The sequence below is a fragment of the Colletotrichum karsti genome (assembly GCF_011947395.1).
Source record: "Colletotrichum karsti strain CkLH20 chromosome Unknown Scaffold4, whole genome shotgun sequence".
In the NCBI taxonomy this organism is placed as follows: Eukaryota; Fungi; Ascomycota; class Sordariomycetes; order Glomerellales; family Glomerellaceae; genus Colletotrichum; species Colletotrichum karsti.
In genome coordinates this window covers 116,924-136,665 of record NW_024065904.1, presented here as the reverse complement: position 1 = coordinate 136,665, position 19,742 = coordinate 116,924, and the positions used below count along the sequence as shown (strand labels likewise).

The 19,742-nt window shown below is 53.9% G+C and overlaps 4 protein-coding genes across 4 annotated transcripts; 2 read left to right on the top strand and 2 right to left on the bottom strand.

Moving 5' to 3' along the window:
- Positions 1-3,007: 3,007 nt before the first annotated feature.
- CkaCkLH20_01591 (L-ornithine 5-monooxygenase) lies at positions 3,008-4,733 on the top strand (the record flags this gene model as incomplete). Its single annotated transcript, XM_038884310.1, has 2 exons — positions 3,008-4,552; positions 4,638-4,733. The coding sequence occupies 2 exons, from the start codon at positions 3,008-3,010 to the stop codon at positions 4,731-4,733; spliced, it is 1,641 nt and encodes a 546-aa protein (XP_038750010.1).
- A 367-nt stretch (positions 4,734-5,100) lies between these two features.
- Positions 5,101-7,618, bottom strand: CkaCkLH20_01590 (fungal specific transcription factor domain-containing protein; the record flags this gene model as incomplete). The annotated part of the gene is made up of 3 exons (XM_038884309.1): positions 5,101-5,802; positions 5,964-6,210; positions 6,348-7,618. The coding sequence occupies 3 exons, from the start codon at positions 7,616-7,618 to the stop codon at positions 5,101-5,103; spliced, it is 2,220 nt and encodes a 739-aa protein (XP_038750009.1).
- Positions 7,619-9,827: 2,209 nt separating this feature from the next.
- On the bottom strand, positions 9,828-14,839 carry CkaCkLH20_01589 (putative carbohydrate esterase family 3 protein; the record flags this gene model as incomplete). Its single annotated transcript, XM_038884308.1, has 14 exons — positions 9,828-10,226; positions 10,291-11,080; positions 11,138-11,278; positions 11,340-11,545; positions 11,604-11,985; positions 12,053-12,443; positions 12,494-12,608; positions 12,662-12,857; positions 12,915-13,101; positions 13,194-13,242; positions 13,316-13,420; positions 13,477-13,496; positions 13,549-14,398; positions 14,471-14,839. The coding sequence occupies 14 exons, from the start codon at positions 14,837-14,839 to the stop codon at positions 9,828-9,830; spliced, it is 4,200 nt and encodes a 1,399-aa protein (XP_038750008.1).
- Positions 14,840-18,126: 3,287 nt separating this feature from the next.
- Positions 18,127-19,710, top strand: CkaCkLH20_01588 (translation initiation factor eif-2b subunit family protein; the record flags this gene model as incomplete). The annotated part of the gene is made up of 2 exons (XM_038884307.1): positions 18,127-18,230; positions 18,285-19,710. 2 exons carry the CDS (start codon positions 18,127-18,129, stop codon positions 19,708-19,710), a joined length of 1,530 nt encoding a protein of 509 aa, XP_038750007.1.
- Between the last annotated feature and the right edge of the window lie 32 nt (positions 19,711-19,742).

Below are 19,742 nucleotides of genomic sequence, written 5' to 3'. Positions count from 1 at the left end.
TGTCACCCACCCTGCTCGCCCCCCCTGGAACCCCAATCCCGAGGTCTCTTCGTGAACCCCTGGTCCTTTTGCCCGCTCTCGGAGCAAGCTTTGCACGCCTCGACTCATGTTGTTCTTAGTGATCCTGCCGCCTCCACACCAAAAGGCTCTGCATCTGCAGAATGCAGTTTTTGATCGCAACTGCCCCGGTTCTTCCCATCGGCATCAAGCCGCGTTGTGCTGCGTGCTCCTCTCATATGCGAGTCTGAGACGCAACCTGCCGCTTGGTTTTGTGTATCCTCGGGTTCTTCAAGTATTGTCGACTGGTACAGCGCGGTACCTCTCTCGACACAACTCATCGCCCTTGTCTTAGCTGAACCCGGCGCGTTTAGCGTACGAGTATGGATACTTACTCGTTCTTGTACCTGACACATCTGCGACCTTCCGTTTAGGCTCCTACACCGAGTTAAGCTCGTTCGGTTTCTCGCTCCTCGTCCGGGCTGCTGGGTGAATGCCTGAGACGCTGGTGACAGGACGAGATTTGATCTTATCAGATCCGAAGATAACCCCGAAATCGCACCATGGCCCCTCCGTCACAACTCCACTCATCGTGCAAACTGTTCATCGTTGACGATTTAAATTTTTTTCTCCTTCGCTTCTTTTTTTTGTGGCCTCTCGTTTCACCCCTCCCTCCCTGTATTTTTCCCACACATCGTGTCGTCTCTCTTGCATCTGGTCCCGTTCGATTTCTGCATCGCGACCAATTTGGAGTGGGCCTGCCCAGCAGCTGATCTGCATCTTCTTTCCAAGTGTCGGCGAGAAGTCCTCGTAAACCGACGGGTTTGGGCCTGACGCGGTCCGTTTACTTGACCGAGAATGTACTATACTACGACCCGGTCCTTGATGTTTCGCCTTGTCGATGCCTACGTCGACGGCGACGGCATCAGCCAAGAGCCTAGTAGAAAACAAAGGGCAACGGCCTCGACAAGGACAAGGGGCTAGGACTCGTTCTATCGAGTAAAGATAATCTTATCAAGTCACTCAAGCCACCATCAATCAGATCAGAGACACGGGCTCTGCAGCTAAAATCAAACTCGGAGACATACCTTCCAGCTGCTGCGCCTCACATCATCACGGCAATGAGCTTCAGGGTCCAGTCTCGATCTCCCCGCGTTGGGAAATCTGTTCGTCAAGTCGTCAGTCCGCCCGCCCAGGAACTTTTTTTTTTGCTCTCTCTTGTCTTGTCCAATTTGTCTTCTGTGCCTCCGGTCCATCCCTCCCGTCCGCTCCACTCCTGTGGCCCGGCACATGCAAACGAGATGCCAAGTCCTGCGACCGCCGCCCGCCGCCGTTGATGCTGCCAGACACCACCACCTTTTTGGATGTCAATCACTCACTCTATTTTTTCTATTCAGCACTATTTGCCTCATCGATGGCATGCTGCAGCGTTCTTTCTCCGTCAACCGAGGCGGAATTCCCGCCCGTAGTCTGTGTGTTCACACGTACGGACGCTTCAGAACGAACATATGCACACCCACAGACAGACGGCGCCGGCAATGGTACATGAACATGGCCTTTTAGTATGGTTCCAGTCGAAAGTCCCCCAATCCACCAATTCATTCGCCAAGTTTCCAGTCCCCATTTCCATTCCCATTCCCATTCACTCAAACCATTCCCAGTCTTGGGACCCAGACCCAGTCCTTCAAGGTCAAGGGCGTCCCCTACTAGCCAGAGCCATCTCTGGAGTCAGCCCGTTGCGACTCTGTCCCTGGCCCCAACCCCTGGATGTGGAAAGGCTTCCGTTGTGGATGGCTTCTTGCTTTAAGCCGAGCTGGCGCTACCGCGATACAAAGCTGTAGTAATAATACATCACCTCACTCAAGTCACTCCCCCCCAAAAAGGGCACCAAAGAAAGCCCAGTCTGCCCAGCTGCTTTGCAAGGGTTCGAGCGCAGGGCCGCAGGCGTCGTCCGGCAGAATGACAGGATCGCGGCATCGACGTTGCCCCATTTGAGCGAAGAACCGAATGTTGCAATTTGAGTAGACTCCTCCAAATGCGTGTAGTTCCAGTCGCAGCGCCCCAGTCGCGATCCCAGGTTTGGGGCGAGAGGGCGTGGATGTGGCCATTTGGGAACGTGGAACTTGTTGATGCGACGACACCACACATGTAGGTATTCGTAGGTAAGGTACCTTGCTCTATCTACTCTTGTACCTTACCCATCTCCATCAGACCGCAGCGTCGTCCGTCGTCGTGTCGAAGCTCCGAGGATGAGGGACGAGGGTCCAGCAGCTGTTCGTCTCTTCGTGCTGCTTCGGTCGATCACGTCGCCGCAAGAGAGATGGAGGTTGCCATCGGCCTCCATCCGTTCTACATATTAGCCCCTCGATGCCCCTCCTCCTCCGATCTGCTCCTGTTCCTGTGCTTCTCTTGATTCTTTCAACTCACACTCGGTTTCCCTCTTTTGCCCTCTCTCTTAATCCGCATATTCAACCTGCGGCTTGCATCTCCCTCTCCTCCTCCTCCTCCTCCTCCACCACCAAGGACTAGACCAGACCCAGAGCGCCACTCGATTTGCGAGTCGATGACGAAGAGTGTGGCTTGAATCTACCTCTCATCTCACCTCAATCACAAGGGAAAAAACCGGCACCAAGAAAAAAAAAAAAGAACCCCAATTATACCCCCCGCACTTTCGCACCCGCATCCCGCATTTACACCGGGCATCGTCTCTTTTGAACCGTCTCAAAAAGTAACGGAATCAAGGTCAGTTGATGCTCCCACTCCCCTAGGAAAGCGACAATGAAGGTATATGGAGAGCCATGAAGCTGACGTTTTAAAGCCACCGATCTGCCCTCCCAGCAGCTTTGGCATTAGCACAGAATCTGCACGGAATCTTTGCCTACCTTAATCGCACCGCGCGCGAGAGAGCTCTTATTGCGACCCGACTCACACACACACACACACACTCACTCTCACTCACACCCACATCACATCACATATCCCCCTCCACCCCTCACAATAACACCCCACCATGTCTCCTCACTGCGACTCGCCGACTAACGGCTCCTCCGACTCCGTCAACGGCTTCTCTCAGTACAATGGCAGCTCCAATGGCTTCACCAACGGAAACGGAGCCGTCTACCAGAACGGCAACGGCGTGAACGGCCACTCCAACACCTCCCACATCCAACAATCCCCCTACCTGCGTCCCAGCGAACACAGCGAGATCCACGACCTCATCGGCGTGGGCTTCGGCCCGGCCTCTCTGGCCGTCGCCGTCTCTATGCACGATGCTCAGGAGGCCGGCCGCCAGCTCACTGGCCAGGCCTCCCCCAAGGTCCTCTTCCTCGAGAAGCAGCCTGCCTTCGCCTGGCACCCGGGAATGCTCCTCTCCGGGGCCAAGATGCAGATCTCCTTCATCAAGGACATGGCCTCGCTGCGCAACCCGCGCTCCCAGTTCACCTTCCTCAACTACCTCCACAGCAACAACCGCCTCGTCGAGTTCACCAACCTCGACACCTTCCTCCCCGCCCGCGCCGAGTACGAGGACTACCTCCGCTGGTGCTCCTCCCACTTCAACGACGTCGTCGAGTACGGCCGCGAGGTCGTCTCCATCTCCCCAGACCCCCAGACCGAAGGCGGCGTCAAGACGTGGACCGTCAAGTCGCGCAACATCAAGACCGGCCAGGTCTCGTCCTACCAGACGCGCAACGTCCTCATCGCCAACGGCGGCCAGCCCAACATCCCCAAGGTCCTCCCGGCCAAGCACCCCAAGATCATCCACTCTTCCCAGTACGCTCAGCTCGTGCCCCAGATCCTCAACGACAGCACGAGGCCGTACCGCGTCGCCGTCATCGGCGCCGGCCAGTCCGCCGCCGAGATCTTCCGCGACATCCACCGCGCCTACCCCAACTCCAAGACGTGGATGCTCATGCGCAGCAACTTCCTCAAGCCCGCCGACGACTCGCCCTTCGTCAACTCCATCTTCAACCCCAGCTACGTCGACGAGCTCCACCCCAAGAGCCACAACTACCGCCGCGCCCTCATCAAGGAGGCCAAGGCCACCAACTACGGCGTCGTCCGCCTCCAGCTCATCGACCACCTCTACGAGATGCTGTACCACCAGAAGCGCCTCCTCGGCACCGACGAGCGCAAGTGGCCCCACCGCATGCTCTTCGGCCGCAACATCGTCCAGGTCAACGAGAGCAAGGAGACGGAGCGCCTGCAGATCCACGTCCGCAGCATCGAGCACGACGGCCTCGAGGACGGCTTCGTCTCCCAGCTGCCCGGCGACGAGATCCTCGACGTCGACCTCATCGTCGCCGCCACCGGCTACCAGCGCAACGCCCACATCGACATGCTCCGCGACACCTGGAGCCTGCTGCCCCAGGTCACGCCCGCCTCCAACGCCGGCGACCGGGAGATCGTCGACGGCTGGGAGATCGCCGAGGGCGACGCGACCGCCGGCTCGAGGAAGCTCGAGGTCGGCCGCGATTACCGCGTGCGTTACGCCCCCGGCACCGTGGCGCCGGAGGCTGGTGTTTACCTGCAGGGATGCTGCGAAGCGACCCACGGAGTAAGTTCTCAAAAAAACCCCTCCCCTGCTTTTTCACATGAGAAACCCACAATTATGACGAACACGACGACTAACAATAAATCAGTTGAGTGATACCCTTTTGTCGATTCTCGCCGTCAGATCGTCCGAGATCGTCGACTCCATCTTCTCGGCTCCCAAGGCCAAGACTGTGTCCAACTAGAGAAGACGCAGCTTGTTGTTGTTGTTGTTTTTTTCCTGAATTTTCATTATCCCCCATCTTGTTAGAGAATGTGAAGCATTGATGCATAGAAGAGAGTGGGATGACTTGTTCAAACGGGATTATTGTTAAAGGGATCATGGAATGATGTGCTGACGACATATCTCTTTATTTTGGATTGTGTGTTCTCATCATTTCGAGTCGGGTTGAAAAAGACATGGCGCGGAGTTCAAATTCATTTCGTCTCTCTTGATATCCGAAGAAAAAAATAAGAAATAAAAACACTTTTTGATCGTTCAAGGTCGGGGTTGTCTCTCTCTTATTTGGAGCGAATGTCTGAACTTTATCTTGTATTTGTTGACGTCTTGGGTCAAATGAGGTAGTTATTATTACTGTATAGTTGCAAATCATTGTTGTCAACCCACGTCGCCAGCTGTCGATAGAGGGCGTCGCCTTCGGTTACTTGGCGTAGACCCGGCCCCGGCGGGAATGTCTGCTGCTGGTGCGTCTGGTGATGGATGTGAAGACGGTGATCTCGAGGGGGCACGTTCGTGGGCGTGCTGCTGCTGCTGCTGTTGGAAAGCGTCATGTCCTCCGCGAGGCCTGGCGTGGATGGTGCCCCCGGGATGCGGATGGCTTGTGGAGGGGCCAGGCGAAGCCGCTGGATGAGCGAGTTGAGGTCTTTGAGGACGGTGGCGCAATCGATGGCGTAGTTGCTCCCGGTCTTGGCCTCCTCCTCAAAGACGCCGATGGCGAAGTTGACGTCTTCCAGGCCCGGTGACGGAGACGGCGGCGGCTGTTGCTGCTGCGGGGGCAGCAGCTCCTCGAGCATGAGTATGATGGCGGCGTTGAAGACGTAGTGCAGGCCCGCCTGCAGGAGTTTTCGGGTGCCATTGGTGAGGTCGATGAGCCAGCGGGCTAGATGGATGTTCCGGCGGGCTGCCTCGGAGCACGAACGGATTCGGGAGGTGTGGTGCTCGATGTTCCACCGGCGTTCGGTGGTGATGTAGCGCTCGGCAAAGGCCTTCTTGACGGCGATGAAGAATATGGGGCGCAGGAGGAGGATGAGATGCTACAGAACCCCAGTCGATCAGCAAGGGATGCTTTTTTTCGTTCCCTTCTTCGTATTCCCGTTCGGGGAGGGGGTAGAAAACAGCCATGGAAGGGGAGGGAACGTAGAACAAGCCGGACCCGGGTCGAGGGAAGCGAGGGGTAGGGGAGGAAGAAGCTTACCTGATTGTATCCCATATGCAGGAGACAGCATGCGGGATCGGTACTTGTTAGGTCGGCGGGCATCTGCAAGGCAGGGGGTAGCGAGGCAAGCCAGTCCTGGAGCATCTGCAGAGCTCGCTCTACATGGCGCGCCGCTCCGCCGGGATGGTAGTCGTAGGGGGCGACTCTATACGTGTTGCACACAATGTGGCCCGAAATGCGGGCCAACTCGACGTGGGCTCGGAGGCCGGCTGCAGGGGGAAGGGAACTGCATGGGTGAGGCGCGCGGAGGCCGTCAAGTCAGACGAGGTTCGTTTGTTGGTTGGAAGATGGGCCGTCATCGGAGACGTGCCGGTCGGTGTAGGACGGGAAGAGGAGGGGGCAGGGGTTTCGGGTAGGACTTACGGAGCATCGTTTGGTAAGGGCAGACGGACTGCGTCGTCCGAGATGGTTGGCGGACGGCCCATGAGACAGCTCAGCCATCGGTCAAGAATGTAGAGCGTCCAGAAGACACGTTTGCCTCGTTCATCCACCCAGCCGCGGTGGGCGCCGTGCATCATGGAAATGTGCATGGCGTTGCTGACACACATGTAGGCAGCATCGCGGCGGTTCATCTCAATGAGATAGAAGCCCATGAGAGCGAGCACAGCAACATCGCTGATGGTCCATCTCGTGATATCGAGCGGGTTGCCGAGGAGAACTCGGGCTCTGGCGAAGAACGTCTGGCTCAGGTCCGGAGGGTTCGGCATGTGAGCGGCAGTCGTATTGGCCTGGCAGGCGACGGCGAAAGCGGTGTGATAGAAGGCGAGGTGACGGTACTTGTCCCAGATGTTCTGCGGTGAAGTCCCGGGCGGAAAGGAGATGGATTCCGGGACGACGGGGACGGTACTGAGGTCGCCCCACCAGTAGATGCCGCCGCAGGGAAAGGTGCCGTTGCCGTCTTGGATGAAGTACCGCAGGTCGTTCAGACTGGCCAACATCTCGGCGCGAGACGGCAGGGCTAGGGGGCTGACGTTGGCGTCCTCGTATATGGGCCGGGAGTCGTACGTCTGGTACTTGCCGAGAGACGCCAGGAAGGCAGAGCCGTTATTTGGAGTGGGCGACAGCCATGGCCGATTGAAAGCCAGAGGCGAAACGGTGGACATGAACTCCTTGAGGTAGTCTAAGAAGGTGGCGCCGGAGGTCTCGCCGAGAAAACGGGAGTTGCCGTCCGGATCAAGCAACATACGGCCGGCGGCGGCGGTGTCGGCCTCGTCCTCGTTTGGTGCGTCGCTCGGGCCGCGCGTCGACTGCTGCTGGGACTGCTGTTGCGGAGGAGTGAAGGATGAGCTGGAGCCGGCCCGGGACCCTACCGGATCGCCGCCCTCTTGCTGCAAAAGTTGCTGTCTCTCGGCGGCATCGGGTACCTTGATCTGCAGAACCCTTTCGGCCGCCTCGCATCGTCTCTTCAAGTCATCCAGCTCGCCGCGGGTGACTGAGATTTTCTCGACCGGAGCGGGATAGTGGCAGTCTCGGGATGAGCTTCGGCACTGGCGACATGGTTTCTCGCCGGAGCACTTGATGCGGCGAACATTGCAGCTATTGCATCTGCGGAGAGGTTCGTAAATAAGCTCATGGGTAGCAGTAGGGCAGGCAGGGCGATGAGTGAGCGTGGGTGAGATATCAGGTCGGCCCATGTGAAATGGGATTTAGACCAATGAGATGCGAGGATATGAGACCATAGCGGGATGAGAGGTAGATGAGATGACGAGACGGAATGGAATGGGATAGGAGATGATATCACTCACGCTGTGGCGACGCGCTTTCTCTGCTCCGGGGCTACCTTGTGTCGCCGAGGATTGACAGGCAAACGGCCGCCTCCACGGTTTGGGGTTTCCGTCTGTTGCTCCTGGTGCTGCTGCATCCTGGCGGTGCGAACCAGTGAGACGGCATGTCACCGTCGCCGGGCCGCGATCACGGGAAGAGGATGAGACGTAAGACTGGATGAGTGAGAGATGCGGGTGAGAGCTCTGGCGGTGGACGACGTCGGTGATGGCTGTTGGTGCTGTCGCTAGGTAGGTGGCCGAAGGCGTCGTCAGTTGGCCTTGATTGACTTTGGCGTCTGGTCGGTCTATCTCGCTAGTTGGCGGCCGGGGTATGAAAGTCGACGCCGGTATGAGCCGCCCTTGAGTAGCAACCACTATTGACTGTGCAGAATTCGAGATCAGGGTACTCGGCTCTGGTGTCTGGACGTCGTTGGTGAAGTTGGCGTCGTGTTGTCGTCGATTGTCCTCGTGCTGTCCGCGTCTAGCTGTGTGGACGCGAGATTCAGATTCGCTCGCTTGCGCAAAGGGCTGTTCCAGGGAGGAAGATTGGTTGAGGACGTCGGACGTGGAGAATCGAGATTTTGAGAGCGTCGGCTTGCCGTCGCGAGCGCAAGGTAACGTAGCGTTGGTAAAGAAAAAACAAAAATAAAAATAAAAAAGGGTACTGCTGGGGGGTCATGGGCGGGAAATGCTTGAGGGGAGGGAATGCTTGCTCATTGGGGGCGGAGGAAGCTCCGTGTTAGTCTCCAAGGTGTGAGATACACATATTTCACTAACACGAGCTCGACTTGGGGGCCAGAGCTATACCTCTACATACCTCTACAGGTACGCGCAATGCTACTGTGTATTATGCTCTGTCGCTTTTTTCTTCTGTCTCTAAGGCATTTCCCCTCGTCTGCCTATTCATCGTCCTCCTCTCATTACTCTAAAGGTGCAACATGCAGCCTGCAAGCTGCAAGCCTCTCGGTGAATCACACAAACACCAAACACGATTCACAGGCCATTCATGGTCAGTGGAAAAATGGCCAGCCAATGACCCCGGCCCAATACCCCAAGGCGGATTCGGGGGCCGTTGATCATTGATTCAAACCCCTGGGACTGGGCTGATTGGGTTGTCCCTAATGCCTAACGTACCCGGGCCAGCCCTGGCTAGAGGAAGACATGGACATGGACACCATGTGTTGTGAACGGTGCGATGTAGTATTCGATTTTCTCTTCATGAGATGGCTGACCCTTTCAACCCCATCAAAACGTCTTGTTTTGCCGAGGACCGCGACTGCCAACGGCCAACCGTAAATCGACGGCCAGGCTCAGGGAAACGGAACAAACCCCCCAAGAGTGATTGGTATGTGGCGGCGCTCTGTCTGTCTTACGTTGTCCTCCGTCGGCTTCCCAAGACTGGAACTTCACCGTGCCGCCTCAGCATGGGTTTTCGCCTCAGAATGAGAGACGAGAGACATCAGACATGCAAATCGCTAACATGTTCACCTCATGTTCCACATATTTCTGACAATCTCGACGGTCAATGCTTGCCAGAAAAGCCAACAATTGGACGCCCCGGAACGCCTGACCGGCGGCTACGGCTACGCTACCCAGACAGGAACATTCGCTTAGGCGGGAGAAGGCCGCTAGTGGTGATCCAGACTCATTCAGTTGGCAGTTCACAGTCAATCCTTCGGCCGGTTGTGCTCGGGTCGGTGGAGAAGTTGTGTTGCTGTGGTCGACTGTGTGCGGAGGCTCTCGTCTCGTGTGATTCACTTCCGTTTCTGCTGAATTCATTGATGTTGTTTTGTCGATCATTCTCCCTAAACACAATATCTGCTCTCGAGACAGAGGCTATCCCTCCATTCGTTACGGTCGGATAGGTACGCAAGCTGGGTTCCTCGGCTCGGCTAAAATGCTGGTGCTACAGAGTTTCAGGGGCCACATTATCGTATTCCCATGCTCCCCCCAGCACGTCTTCAAATTCTATATGTAAAAGCTATCTTATGTACAGGAAGAAGAAAAGACTACACCACGATACCAATTACCGCCTGTTGGATAGCATGCCGACGGCGAAAGACCCAGTCAACAAGCCCGTTCAATCATCCCCCAATTTGTACGGCCATCCCACGGTCTCTGAAAGATACATCCCTTCACATGTCCTGATGATCGCTTGGAAGATGCACCAATCATGGCTGCTGGGTGTGCAGTAGACCGCCTCGAGGTCCAACTTGTCCATGTCGCACACGGGTATGTTGAATCGAACAAGCTCCTGGATATCGAAGCCTTCGCGATTGGGGTCCTGTCCGATGCTGAGGAGATAGTCGGCCATGGTGTTCGGGTCCGTCGATTTGAAACCGCCCGTCTGCTGTTGCGTGCGCTCGGCGGAGCGGATCACCTGTTCTGGCGTGAAGTCAAAGGTATCCAGGCTCTTTGCGTCTTGGCCAAAGTTCCGCCAGAGGTCACCATCATCCCTCAGTTCCTTCGGGTGCTCGATCTAGCACAAGTCATCTTGGTCAGTCATGTGTCCATCTCATCTATGTGTGTCATCGGCCACTCACAATCAACCAGTTCGTGTTCTCGTCGAAGCAGATTTCGTGCTTGGCGACGTTTTCGTCAATCCCTTTGCCAAAGCAGGGGTCGTAGTGAATGTCGTTATCGCGATTGTCCTTGAACTTCACCTTGTCCTTGCCGAACTTGACAGCAAAAACCCGCTGACTGTTCCACATCGCCGTGATCAGACTTGCCGTGAGCATTCTCCGCTGCACGCCCGTGTCAATCTCGGTCGAGCCTGTACCGATGTCCTGGCTGGCAAAGGCGCCGGACTTGAGGAGCAGAGCTAGTTCGGTGCCCGCCTTCTCGTCGTGGTCCGGGGGCATGTCGCGAAGAAGCTTGTTGTATTGGGCTGCGAACATATCGCGTGCCATTTCCTGCGCCTTGCCAAAGTCCGCTGACAACTGCGCCCAAGTATCGAATCGGGGATCAAACGTCGGATCACTGGAGGAGCCGGCGATGGCACTCGCCACCGTCAAAAGACCCCCGAAAAAGGCGCCGATCGGACCGGTCGCCGGTATAGCGACTGCCGAGATCGTGGTTGCGAAGCCAGCGGCGAGAGTGAGCCATGCTCCAGCACCCATCGAGAGGTCGCTGCCGTACTTGGAATTGATGAAAGTGGTAGACAAGAGGGGCAGCTTAAGGGCTGTGTTGAGCCCTTCTATGGTGATGGTTTCAGCATGAAGTTGGCGGAAATGGGCGTAGTTGGCCATGGTCCACAGAGCGAATGAACGACGCCCTCTGCCATGACAATTGTCCAGGTAATCAGACGAATCCAAGCTACATTCGCCCGTGATACTGGTTGCTTTTGGTTAGTATGGTGTTTCTCTCGGTGGGAGGCAGCTTCTAACTCACTCTTGGCACTTTTGTCCGGGCCAGTTCAACCGTCGGTCTTCTGTTCGCAAATTGAACCAGGCCATCACACGAGGAACTCCTCCGTCTTCATTTTCCGCCAGTCGCGGCCATCCTTCCTCGCTGTTGGCGTAGTATCGAGTCCTTTTGTTCAGTCAGCTTCCAAACCTCTTACTGCGAAACGTTCTCTCAGCATGCGACTTACCTCTGCTCCAGCCAAGTGCCCATACCAAGCTCGTTCCAAAGAGCAGGATTCCTGAGACTGGCGTTGGAGTCGCAGAACGCATCAGCCTCATCGTCGGGTACTTCGGGATCATCCTCTGGGGGTGCAGGCGTGTACTCGGGGAGGTTAGGGTCCGACTCGGCGTCATCGCCTCCGCCGATGGTACACATGTTGTACCATGCCCAGCCCTGATTCCAACGTCAGTAACAGAGAGCATGCAGCTGATGAAGAAAGATGAGGACTTACATGAGCCGTCACTGGATTGACCTCGACCATGTCTGCTCGCCCTTGACCTCCCAGGTTCGGGAAGTGCAAGTTTGGGCCTCTCGATGACCCGAGGTAAAGAGCTCCCTTCGGATCCCAATGAAACTTGCTGCCGCTCATCCGCTCATTTTCAGGAAGTTCCCTCATGTTTTTCCAAACCTTGCCATCACCGGTAAACTTATCGGTCCAGATGAGGTCAGCTCTGCCGTCGCCATCGACATCGGCAAATCGGAAGTTGGCTCTGTCAAGCTCTTCGCTGAACTTGACCTGACCGACGGATCGCAGAGTCGAATCCTTGTCATTCATCCATCCTGTGACTCGACCGTCAGGTTCCATGCAAAGATAGTCAACTCTGCCCTCGCCACTGTTGATCAGGAGAAATACGTCAATCTTTCGAGAATCAAAAAAGACAGCAAGGACATAGAACTTACGTGATGTCGGCGAAGTGGTGACCGTTATCAAAGTACCCCACGCCCCATCGTTGCTTGCACTTGTCGCTGCCTTCGATGGATTTGCGATCGAACTTGAAGTCAGTGCCGCCGTTCCAGCGACTGTACCAGACTGTGAGTGCACCCGATGCCTTATCAACGCCAATGACATCGTCTTTGCCATCGCCGTCCCAGTCGCCGATATGGAGGGCACGGCGGTCCATGCCAGTCTCGAGGGCGCGGATAGATACACCCCAAATGCCACGCGTGGCGTCCTTGGTCGTGTCTTCTTTCGTGTTCTGGTTCGGGAAGACATTGACGACACCATTGGGGGAGATCCAGATGTAGTCATCTACACCTCTGCCCCTCATGTCGCCCCAGTAAGCTCCGTCTCCTGTGTTCATCCCGTTAGTCGCGATCAAGAAGTTCAACCATAAGACTTACCCTTCTGGAATTTTCCACCAGACCCCTGGTTCTCCCAAACATTGATGTCCCACGTGCAGAAGATCATTTGCGTATTGAGATACTTCCTGCATCCACTCTTGTCGATGAACGCGTACTGTGAGCGTTTGGGTCAGTTTGGATCAAACATCTCGACGACAATTCACTCACATCAGCACGGCCGCTGCCATACAACCGGCCAAACTGGATGAGGTCTCGAGAGCCGTCGTCTTTGACATCAAAGCCACCGCCGTGTCCAGCAGCAGCTTCAACCCAGTGAGGAATCATTCCCTTGCCCTCACCTCTCTGATTGATGAAGATACGCGTCTTGCCAGTGGTATCGATCCACACCCAATCATCGCGGTTACTACAATGTCAACATCAGTAACACATTGCAGAGCTAGATTGATCTGAAGACACTTACTCTCCGTTGACGTCCACAAATCTTACACCTCTGATGTCACCCATGCCTTTGGCCAGGAAGACGGGCTGACCTGATCCCATGTCCTGCCAGTACTCGGGCATTTTACCAACGCCACCGTTACGCCAGCAGCGAATGTTGCCATCGTCGCCAACAACACAGTAGTCGAGTCTGCCGTCGCCATCGATATCTATGCATCCATTAGCGTTCAGGGTTCTCCACGACTCCCAAGCCCGCCCTCTTCGGCCTACGAGCTGGAATGATCTCAGAGTCATAACGTACCTCCGAGTCTGACATGTTCTTGCTTGTATCCAAGAGTAGGACCTCTTGCCTGGAGATTAGGTGTTGTAAGCGTATGATCTGACAATGATCGCCACACGGAAGCGAATTGAGTAGACTCTTACCTGTCCCAATGACTCAAACTTGGGCGGGTTTCCTCCCATGTTCCTTGATACAAACATAGCGCCGTCGGGGGCGATGCAGATAAAGTCATCCAAGCCATCATTATCCTGTAATACTTGTCAATCAAATATCACTAAGAAAGCAAGTAATAGCCATGACTCACGATGTCGCCCCAGCGAATTCCTATGCTCTTTTGTCAGCAGCTGTCAGAGAGAATTGACAGGACATGGCTCACCTCTGGGTATGCATCCATCTGAAATGTCCAACTTAACACCTTCGTCAAAGGTGCCATCTCCCCTGTTCATGGCCATGGAAATTGTTCTGGAGCCACTCTCGTGCAGCGCAGCAATGACCAACTCATCCAACTCCCCGCCACGATCAGCACCTTGGTTGACAAGCTGAGTAAAATAGAACTTGGTCGTCTCGGGCCAAAAGATGGGATGGTCGAGTTTCCCCCTAGGAGTAGACTTGTGCGTGTACGTTCCGTCATCGCTGATCAACGGATCGGCGGCGCCGAGTACCTGCCAGCCCGCCCGGCCTCCGGCGTTACCACTGCCATACTTCTTGTCGCAGGTTGTATCCGATGCTCCGTCGTCAAAGTCAACGTCGCTGCTTGGCCGGGTGATGTTCCCCTCAGCTCGGTTGATGGCTTCGTGCCACACGGCCGCCATCTTTCGGCGACCTAGCAGCGTGGGATGAGTTCCGTCGAAGATGTCGCCTAAGGTGATGAAACCGTCGTCCATGTTCGCCAGGGAGATGCGATATCCTGGGACCTGTTCAAGCTTTTTGACGAGCTTGATCGTCTCTTGGTTCATGGCCTTGATTCGTTCCGCTGCCTCGGGCGTGCTGCTGTGAGGCAAGAGAGTTGAAAGAATGATGGTTGTCTCAGGCACAATGGAGAAGAGTTCTGTGATCATTTTCTCCATCCGGATGTGTGACTCGCTCGCGGGCTCAGTATCGCGATTCTGTGTTGCGTCGTTGGTGCCGGCATTGATGAGGATGAGATTGGGCTTCCACTTGCGGACAGTGTCTCGGGCAAGCGAGTGAATCTCGGATATTCTCCAGCCTGGGTGACCCTCGTTTTGCTGATTGATTCCGTCAGTCTATCTTGGTCCTCATCTTGTGGTCAGTTTGGGAGTCATGAGGTCTGGTCTTACTCTATCACTCATTGTGCCCCAGTCTTCCACCGAGCCGACCATGTTGACTTCCCAGCCATCCTCTCTCAGTCGATCACGGAGAGGCTTTCGGTATCCGTTCTTTTCTTGGTCATCCGGCGGAGCGGGCTCTCCTTTTGTGATGGAGGCACCCAGAGGCATGATGCGCAGGTAAAAGTCCTTGGCTCGACGTTCCAGGCTTGATCGCGGGGACATGGAAGCACCGTAATGTTCGGTTATGTTGATATGGGGCAAATCATGGTCGAGAAATCTTCTGTTGAGGTCTCCAGGAAGCGCTGGCAAGGCCACCGCCCACTCAAGGAGCAGGAAGAGCCATAAACCACAATACATGGTTGATGCTGAATGCCACATGGCGTATGGATAACGAGTGAAAGAACGCGCCTTGAGATAACAGTCAAAGACGAAGCGCTCACGGTTTCAATGTGGGAGGGCGTTTAGATATTCATATTAATACAGCGCGAACCACTGGTAATTGCTCCGAGGCTCTCGTAATTCAACATACCGCGGCGTTCTCCGCCATGGCACCAGGCCGATGTCCTTTTCTGTCTTACTCAAACTACTTGATCATTCCATGTCGCCAAGCTTGCACTTGAGTGCATCCACAACGCGATCTAGAACGAATTCCAGAAGTACTTTTGCAGGCATGTCACGACTAGCCGAGCTGGAGGCGGCCGACTGTCACTTAGTGTTCACCATCCTTGTCGTGCTTCCACTTGGCCTTTGCGGATTAAGCTGCGTAGTCACAGCTTGATCTAGCCACCAATGTAACGTGAGCATCGAAGTTCCTTCTTAATCAGCTGATGAGATTCTATTTGAAGAAACTATTGGAGACATCATCTGAACCTGCCAGATCCGTATTGGCCGACAGCTGCAGGGCTGCATCCATCTACCCTAAAATCAACAACCATCAGGACAACCTCCGATAGTAAAGAGAGTGAAAAATGTGAAATTTCTGTCATCTGATGTGACGAAAACTAGATAACCTTGCAGTTAGTGCTGCCAGGCAGCAGAGTTATCGAATCCTTCACGTGTAACCAACCCCTGTAGTGGATTCCTCACATTAAGCTTAAGCCAAGAAAGCTAAGCCCTGGAAAGCCTTCGTTGAACATTTGTCAACTCTTGCCAGCAACCATAGTATGATTAGTCTTACTCCTGTCATGCTTTTCGGTGGGAGGATTGGCTATTTTTGCTAGTACAGAGTGTAGTGGACGTTTGGTGTGCTTCTTCAAGTCTACATATTGCCAAGAGCCAAGACGGTTATCTTCTCAGTTATCCGCGAGACGGGCCGTATGTGCCTACCCTGCAGATCCTTCAGGAACGCTACCATGCAGCATCTGAAGACTCATTGGTTTAAAGTCCGAGTCCCGACTCCCAGACTTCGGCAAGTTGTCAACCTCCCTTGAGTTCAGATATCATATTTGCAAAGAGCCAGAGAGGCCGGGTTACTTTTCAACTCGTAGCACCTCCGTGTCACGATGATCTCGTAGCCTTGATCTCCCTCTGGGAACAATTTCCATTCATTGTCAAGAGACTTGAATAATTTTATGTCTCATTGGAGGTTTATAAATAGACGCTGATGGGTTCGCAATCACTGAAATCGTCGCATGGAATGACCGATTGAACCTGGACGGCAGACCATCCTTGCTTTCCGATGCAGCCACAAAGAACACAGTCTTGATATTACCTCCATGTACGGAACGATCCCATCCGGCAATCCCGCAGGTCCCGGGAACCCTAGCATGTGAGATTCCGAAGCGGAATGGTGAATAATATGAAGCCTCCCTGTATTTATCAATACCTTGTCTGGTCTGTTCATGCCTGCTCGTCAGCGTGTCTGAAATACTGGTGCCTGGTGTTCGTCTTCTGTGACTGTCTTCGCCGCGGGGGCTTCAGCCCCGAGTTCAGTCGGCATCTTGTAGCCTGCTGGCTACTTGGTATTATGCACTTGCCCTTATTGTAAGCCAGTACAGGTCTGTCGAGACAAGAAGCGTAATGCGTCTCTTTAGGCAGTGCCTATCCTGCAGGGTTAATGGCAGGCATTCATACCTTCGCTATTTTATTGGTGCCCTAGAGACCATGTGAACTTATTAAGGGTCCTTGAGAATTGTTCAATTGTGTATCCGTCTGCATGTTGGATAAATTGATGCAGGTCTTGAACCATGAGTTCCATGTGGTTATGTAGCTGTGACGATGAACCCAAGACAATTTCAGCAGAAACCAACATTGACCACGATTTACTGGCATCTCCGCTTCCGCTTCTGCCTGGCCGTGGCGACTATTTGGAACTTTGGTAGCCCGCTATTCTCTCTCAGTCCCGTCGGTAGATCGTCATCTGACCTAGCTGCCAGATGTGACTTCATTGTCTGGGAACTTCTCCTAGGAGCCTGGAGCAGGGTTGTGGAAGCAAGCCCCATAGTATATGAAGGAATCTACATAGAGCTGAAGGAGAGATATGAATATTTTGCACAAGGGCCAGTATGAAACCGCTTTTAGAGCTGCCTTTTAACTAGCTTTTCTTATTACCTATCCAATTACCCTCATTATGCGTTGTCACTGACTAGATAAGCATTTGACCAGGAATAATAATGTTAGTGCGGTATGTATATTATGCTCCTCTGAAGTAGCAATGATGCATTGTTTATGACGTTGAGTACTGGGCCGTGTGGCTCTATGATCTGGAAGCCGCTACGGACGCTGCCTCGCCTCTATAACCCTGGGGCAGCCTCAACTCCTAGAAGGCCAGTCAGTCTTTTCAACGGCACAAAACGTCTGCAGCTTTTCAAGACGTTACATATCACGTTTAACGTAGTTTTACTGTGATTGATTGTCGCGTTTGTCCTATTAAGTATCATGAGTCCCGATAACAAGTGTACAGCTTTCAGGTTTCGACACTCCAAACTCGAGGACAGTCTTATGGGCTGTATTTTTAGGTCATTAACCTAGCAGTCGTTTAAGTTAAATTTTTGACAGTCGACGAATGTTTCACGGCTTTACTATTTCATAGTTCATATAGGTTTACACTGACTGCAACTGTAGTTTGTGAATCTAGCAGTTATATACAAGTATTCTTTATTGAGTTTACTGATCTCAATACGTAATAACAAAAGCTGGGCGTCTTGAAGATCTTCACTAAGATTCTTTTGTATTTCCTACTTCCCTCAATAAAACAAGATTTTCAGGAGCGTACTGGGAGCTGTCGAGATATTTATGCCTCTCTATGTTGATTCTTGAACGTTTGTGGCAAGAGGGTTTAAAGATGTTTCCAGTATCGAACAACTTCTCTCTCTCTTTCTGCGCATTCATGTTACTTCGTGATACATGAAATAGTGTTATGTAGACTTTCCACTGAACGTTCATCTTGCGAGCCCGTATTTATTAGCCCTGTTGAGAGTTCAGCTGTTGCTATGTGGCAGCTGCGGCCAGCTGGCAATCCCGGCCAGCCAATTCATGATTTCCGTCCGTGCCGGCCGAGACTTTTATGATGACCTCATAGTCAGTGTTTCCTCGGCCGGAAGACCACGCGACGCAACGGCATCAACCATGCACCAGCCGCGCTAGGGCCATTAATCACAGACATCAGAACGAGAATCAAGAGTAGATGAATTGAACAAGCCGTGATGGATTCAGCGAACAAACCCATGACCCGACGCACTGTCGTGTCGTCCTTCATCTTCAAGTTTCCGTCGGATGGAGGGCCTCAGGTCGCATTGTTCCGGCGCAGCGACAGAGTGAGAACTTATCAGTGAGGCCGCATCCCTTCGTGGTCCATCCGATTCATGCTGACTAGCTGCCACAGGAACCGTCTCGCACCTGTATCTGGCAGCGTTGATAAGGACGACCCTTCACCATTGCACGCAGCATGGCGCGAGATCAAGGAGGAAACGGGACTGACGCCGGCGGCTCTTACGCTATTCCGCCAAGGCAAAGACTACCGTTTCTCTGACGAAAGCATTGGTCGTGAGTGGATCATCCATCCTTTCGCGTTTCGGTTGAAGTCTCCTGAAGATGAGGGACGGATTCAGATCGACTGGGAGCATACGGGATTCCAATGGTTTGATCCAAGGGAGGTCCGTGACGTTGATGAATTCGGGGGAGTGCCAAAATTGGCGGAAAGTCTTCGAAGGGTCTGGTTTGAGATTGAACTAGGCGAGAGAAGTGGGAAAGTTTTGAGCGAGGGGTTGCTTGCGCTCCAAAGAGATCATGAGAGCGGAGCAAGGCAGTTGGCGGGAAAGGCACTCGATGTGCTTGTTGACGTGATATCAGAAGGAGATGAGTCGTTGGAGATATGGTGGCGGAACACGAGGCTTGCGGCGTGGCATTTGTGGAAAAACGGAAGGGAGAGCATGGGTGCTGCAATTCTGAACGTGCTGACAAGGTCGCTTTCTATTATCGACGATGAGGTGAAGAAGATTGACAGGGTGTCTCAGGAATTCCAGGAGACAGTTGCGCGGAAACTACAACAGTACGCGCTGTCAAGGGTCGAGTCCGTCGATGGCATCTGGAAGTCTTTCGAAGGGTTCCTCCGAGAGAACCACGATTCAGGCGACCCGATCCGCATCCTCACATTGTCGTCAAGTTCAACCATCTTGGAATGCCTGCACCGGGCTGTCCTTGTGTTCGACTCCGAGTTCGACATCCGGATCCTCGAATCGCGGCCCCTCTTCGAGGGCGTCTCCATGGCATCGAGACTTGTCAGCCGCCTACGAGAATCGGGCGCTGAGAAAGGAAAGAAGGTTAATGTCTCGATATTCACCGACGCTTCGGCCGCAATCGCGAGCGATGGCATAAAACTCGTACTCATTGGCGCCGATTTGATTCGCAAGGATGGTTCGACGAGCAACAAGACCGGGTCACTGCCAGCGGTCCTCTCGGCTAGATACTGTGCCCCCAACGCCAAAGTTCTTGTCCTGGCTGAGAACGAGAAGATTTTGCCGTATGAACCGCCTGGCCATGAGGAGAACGACATTGACGAGGTAGTGGTTTCTTGGAGGCGAGAGGCCTCCTTGCAAGAAGCCGCAACAACTGTCCTGAGGTATTCTCAAGTTGAATTACCTGAAGAGGAGGGTCTGAAGGCGAGCGTGAAGAACGTGTACTTTGAATGGGTTCCGACTGACCTCATTGATGGCTACATGTTCGAGGATGGGCCGAAGTATGCAGAGGATATTACAGAGCTGGCAGGCCACATTGGGCGCGAAGCAGATGCCTTCTTCGAAGATATTTAGCTATTGACGTAACCCCCACTTAGACAGACCCT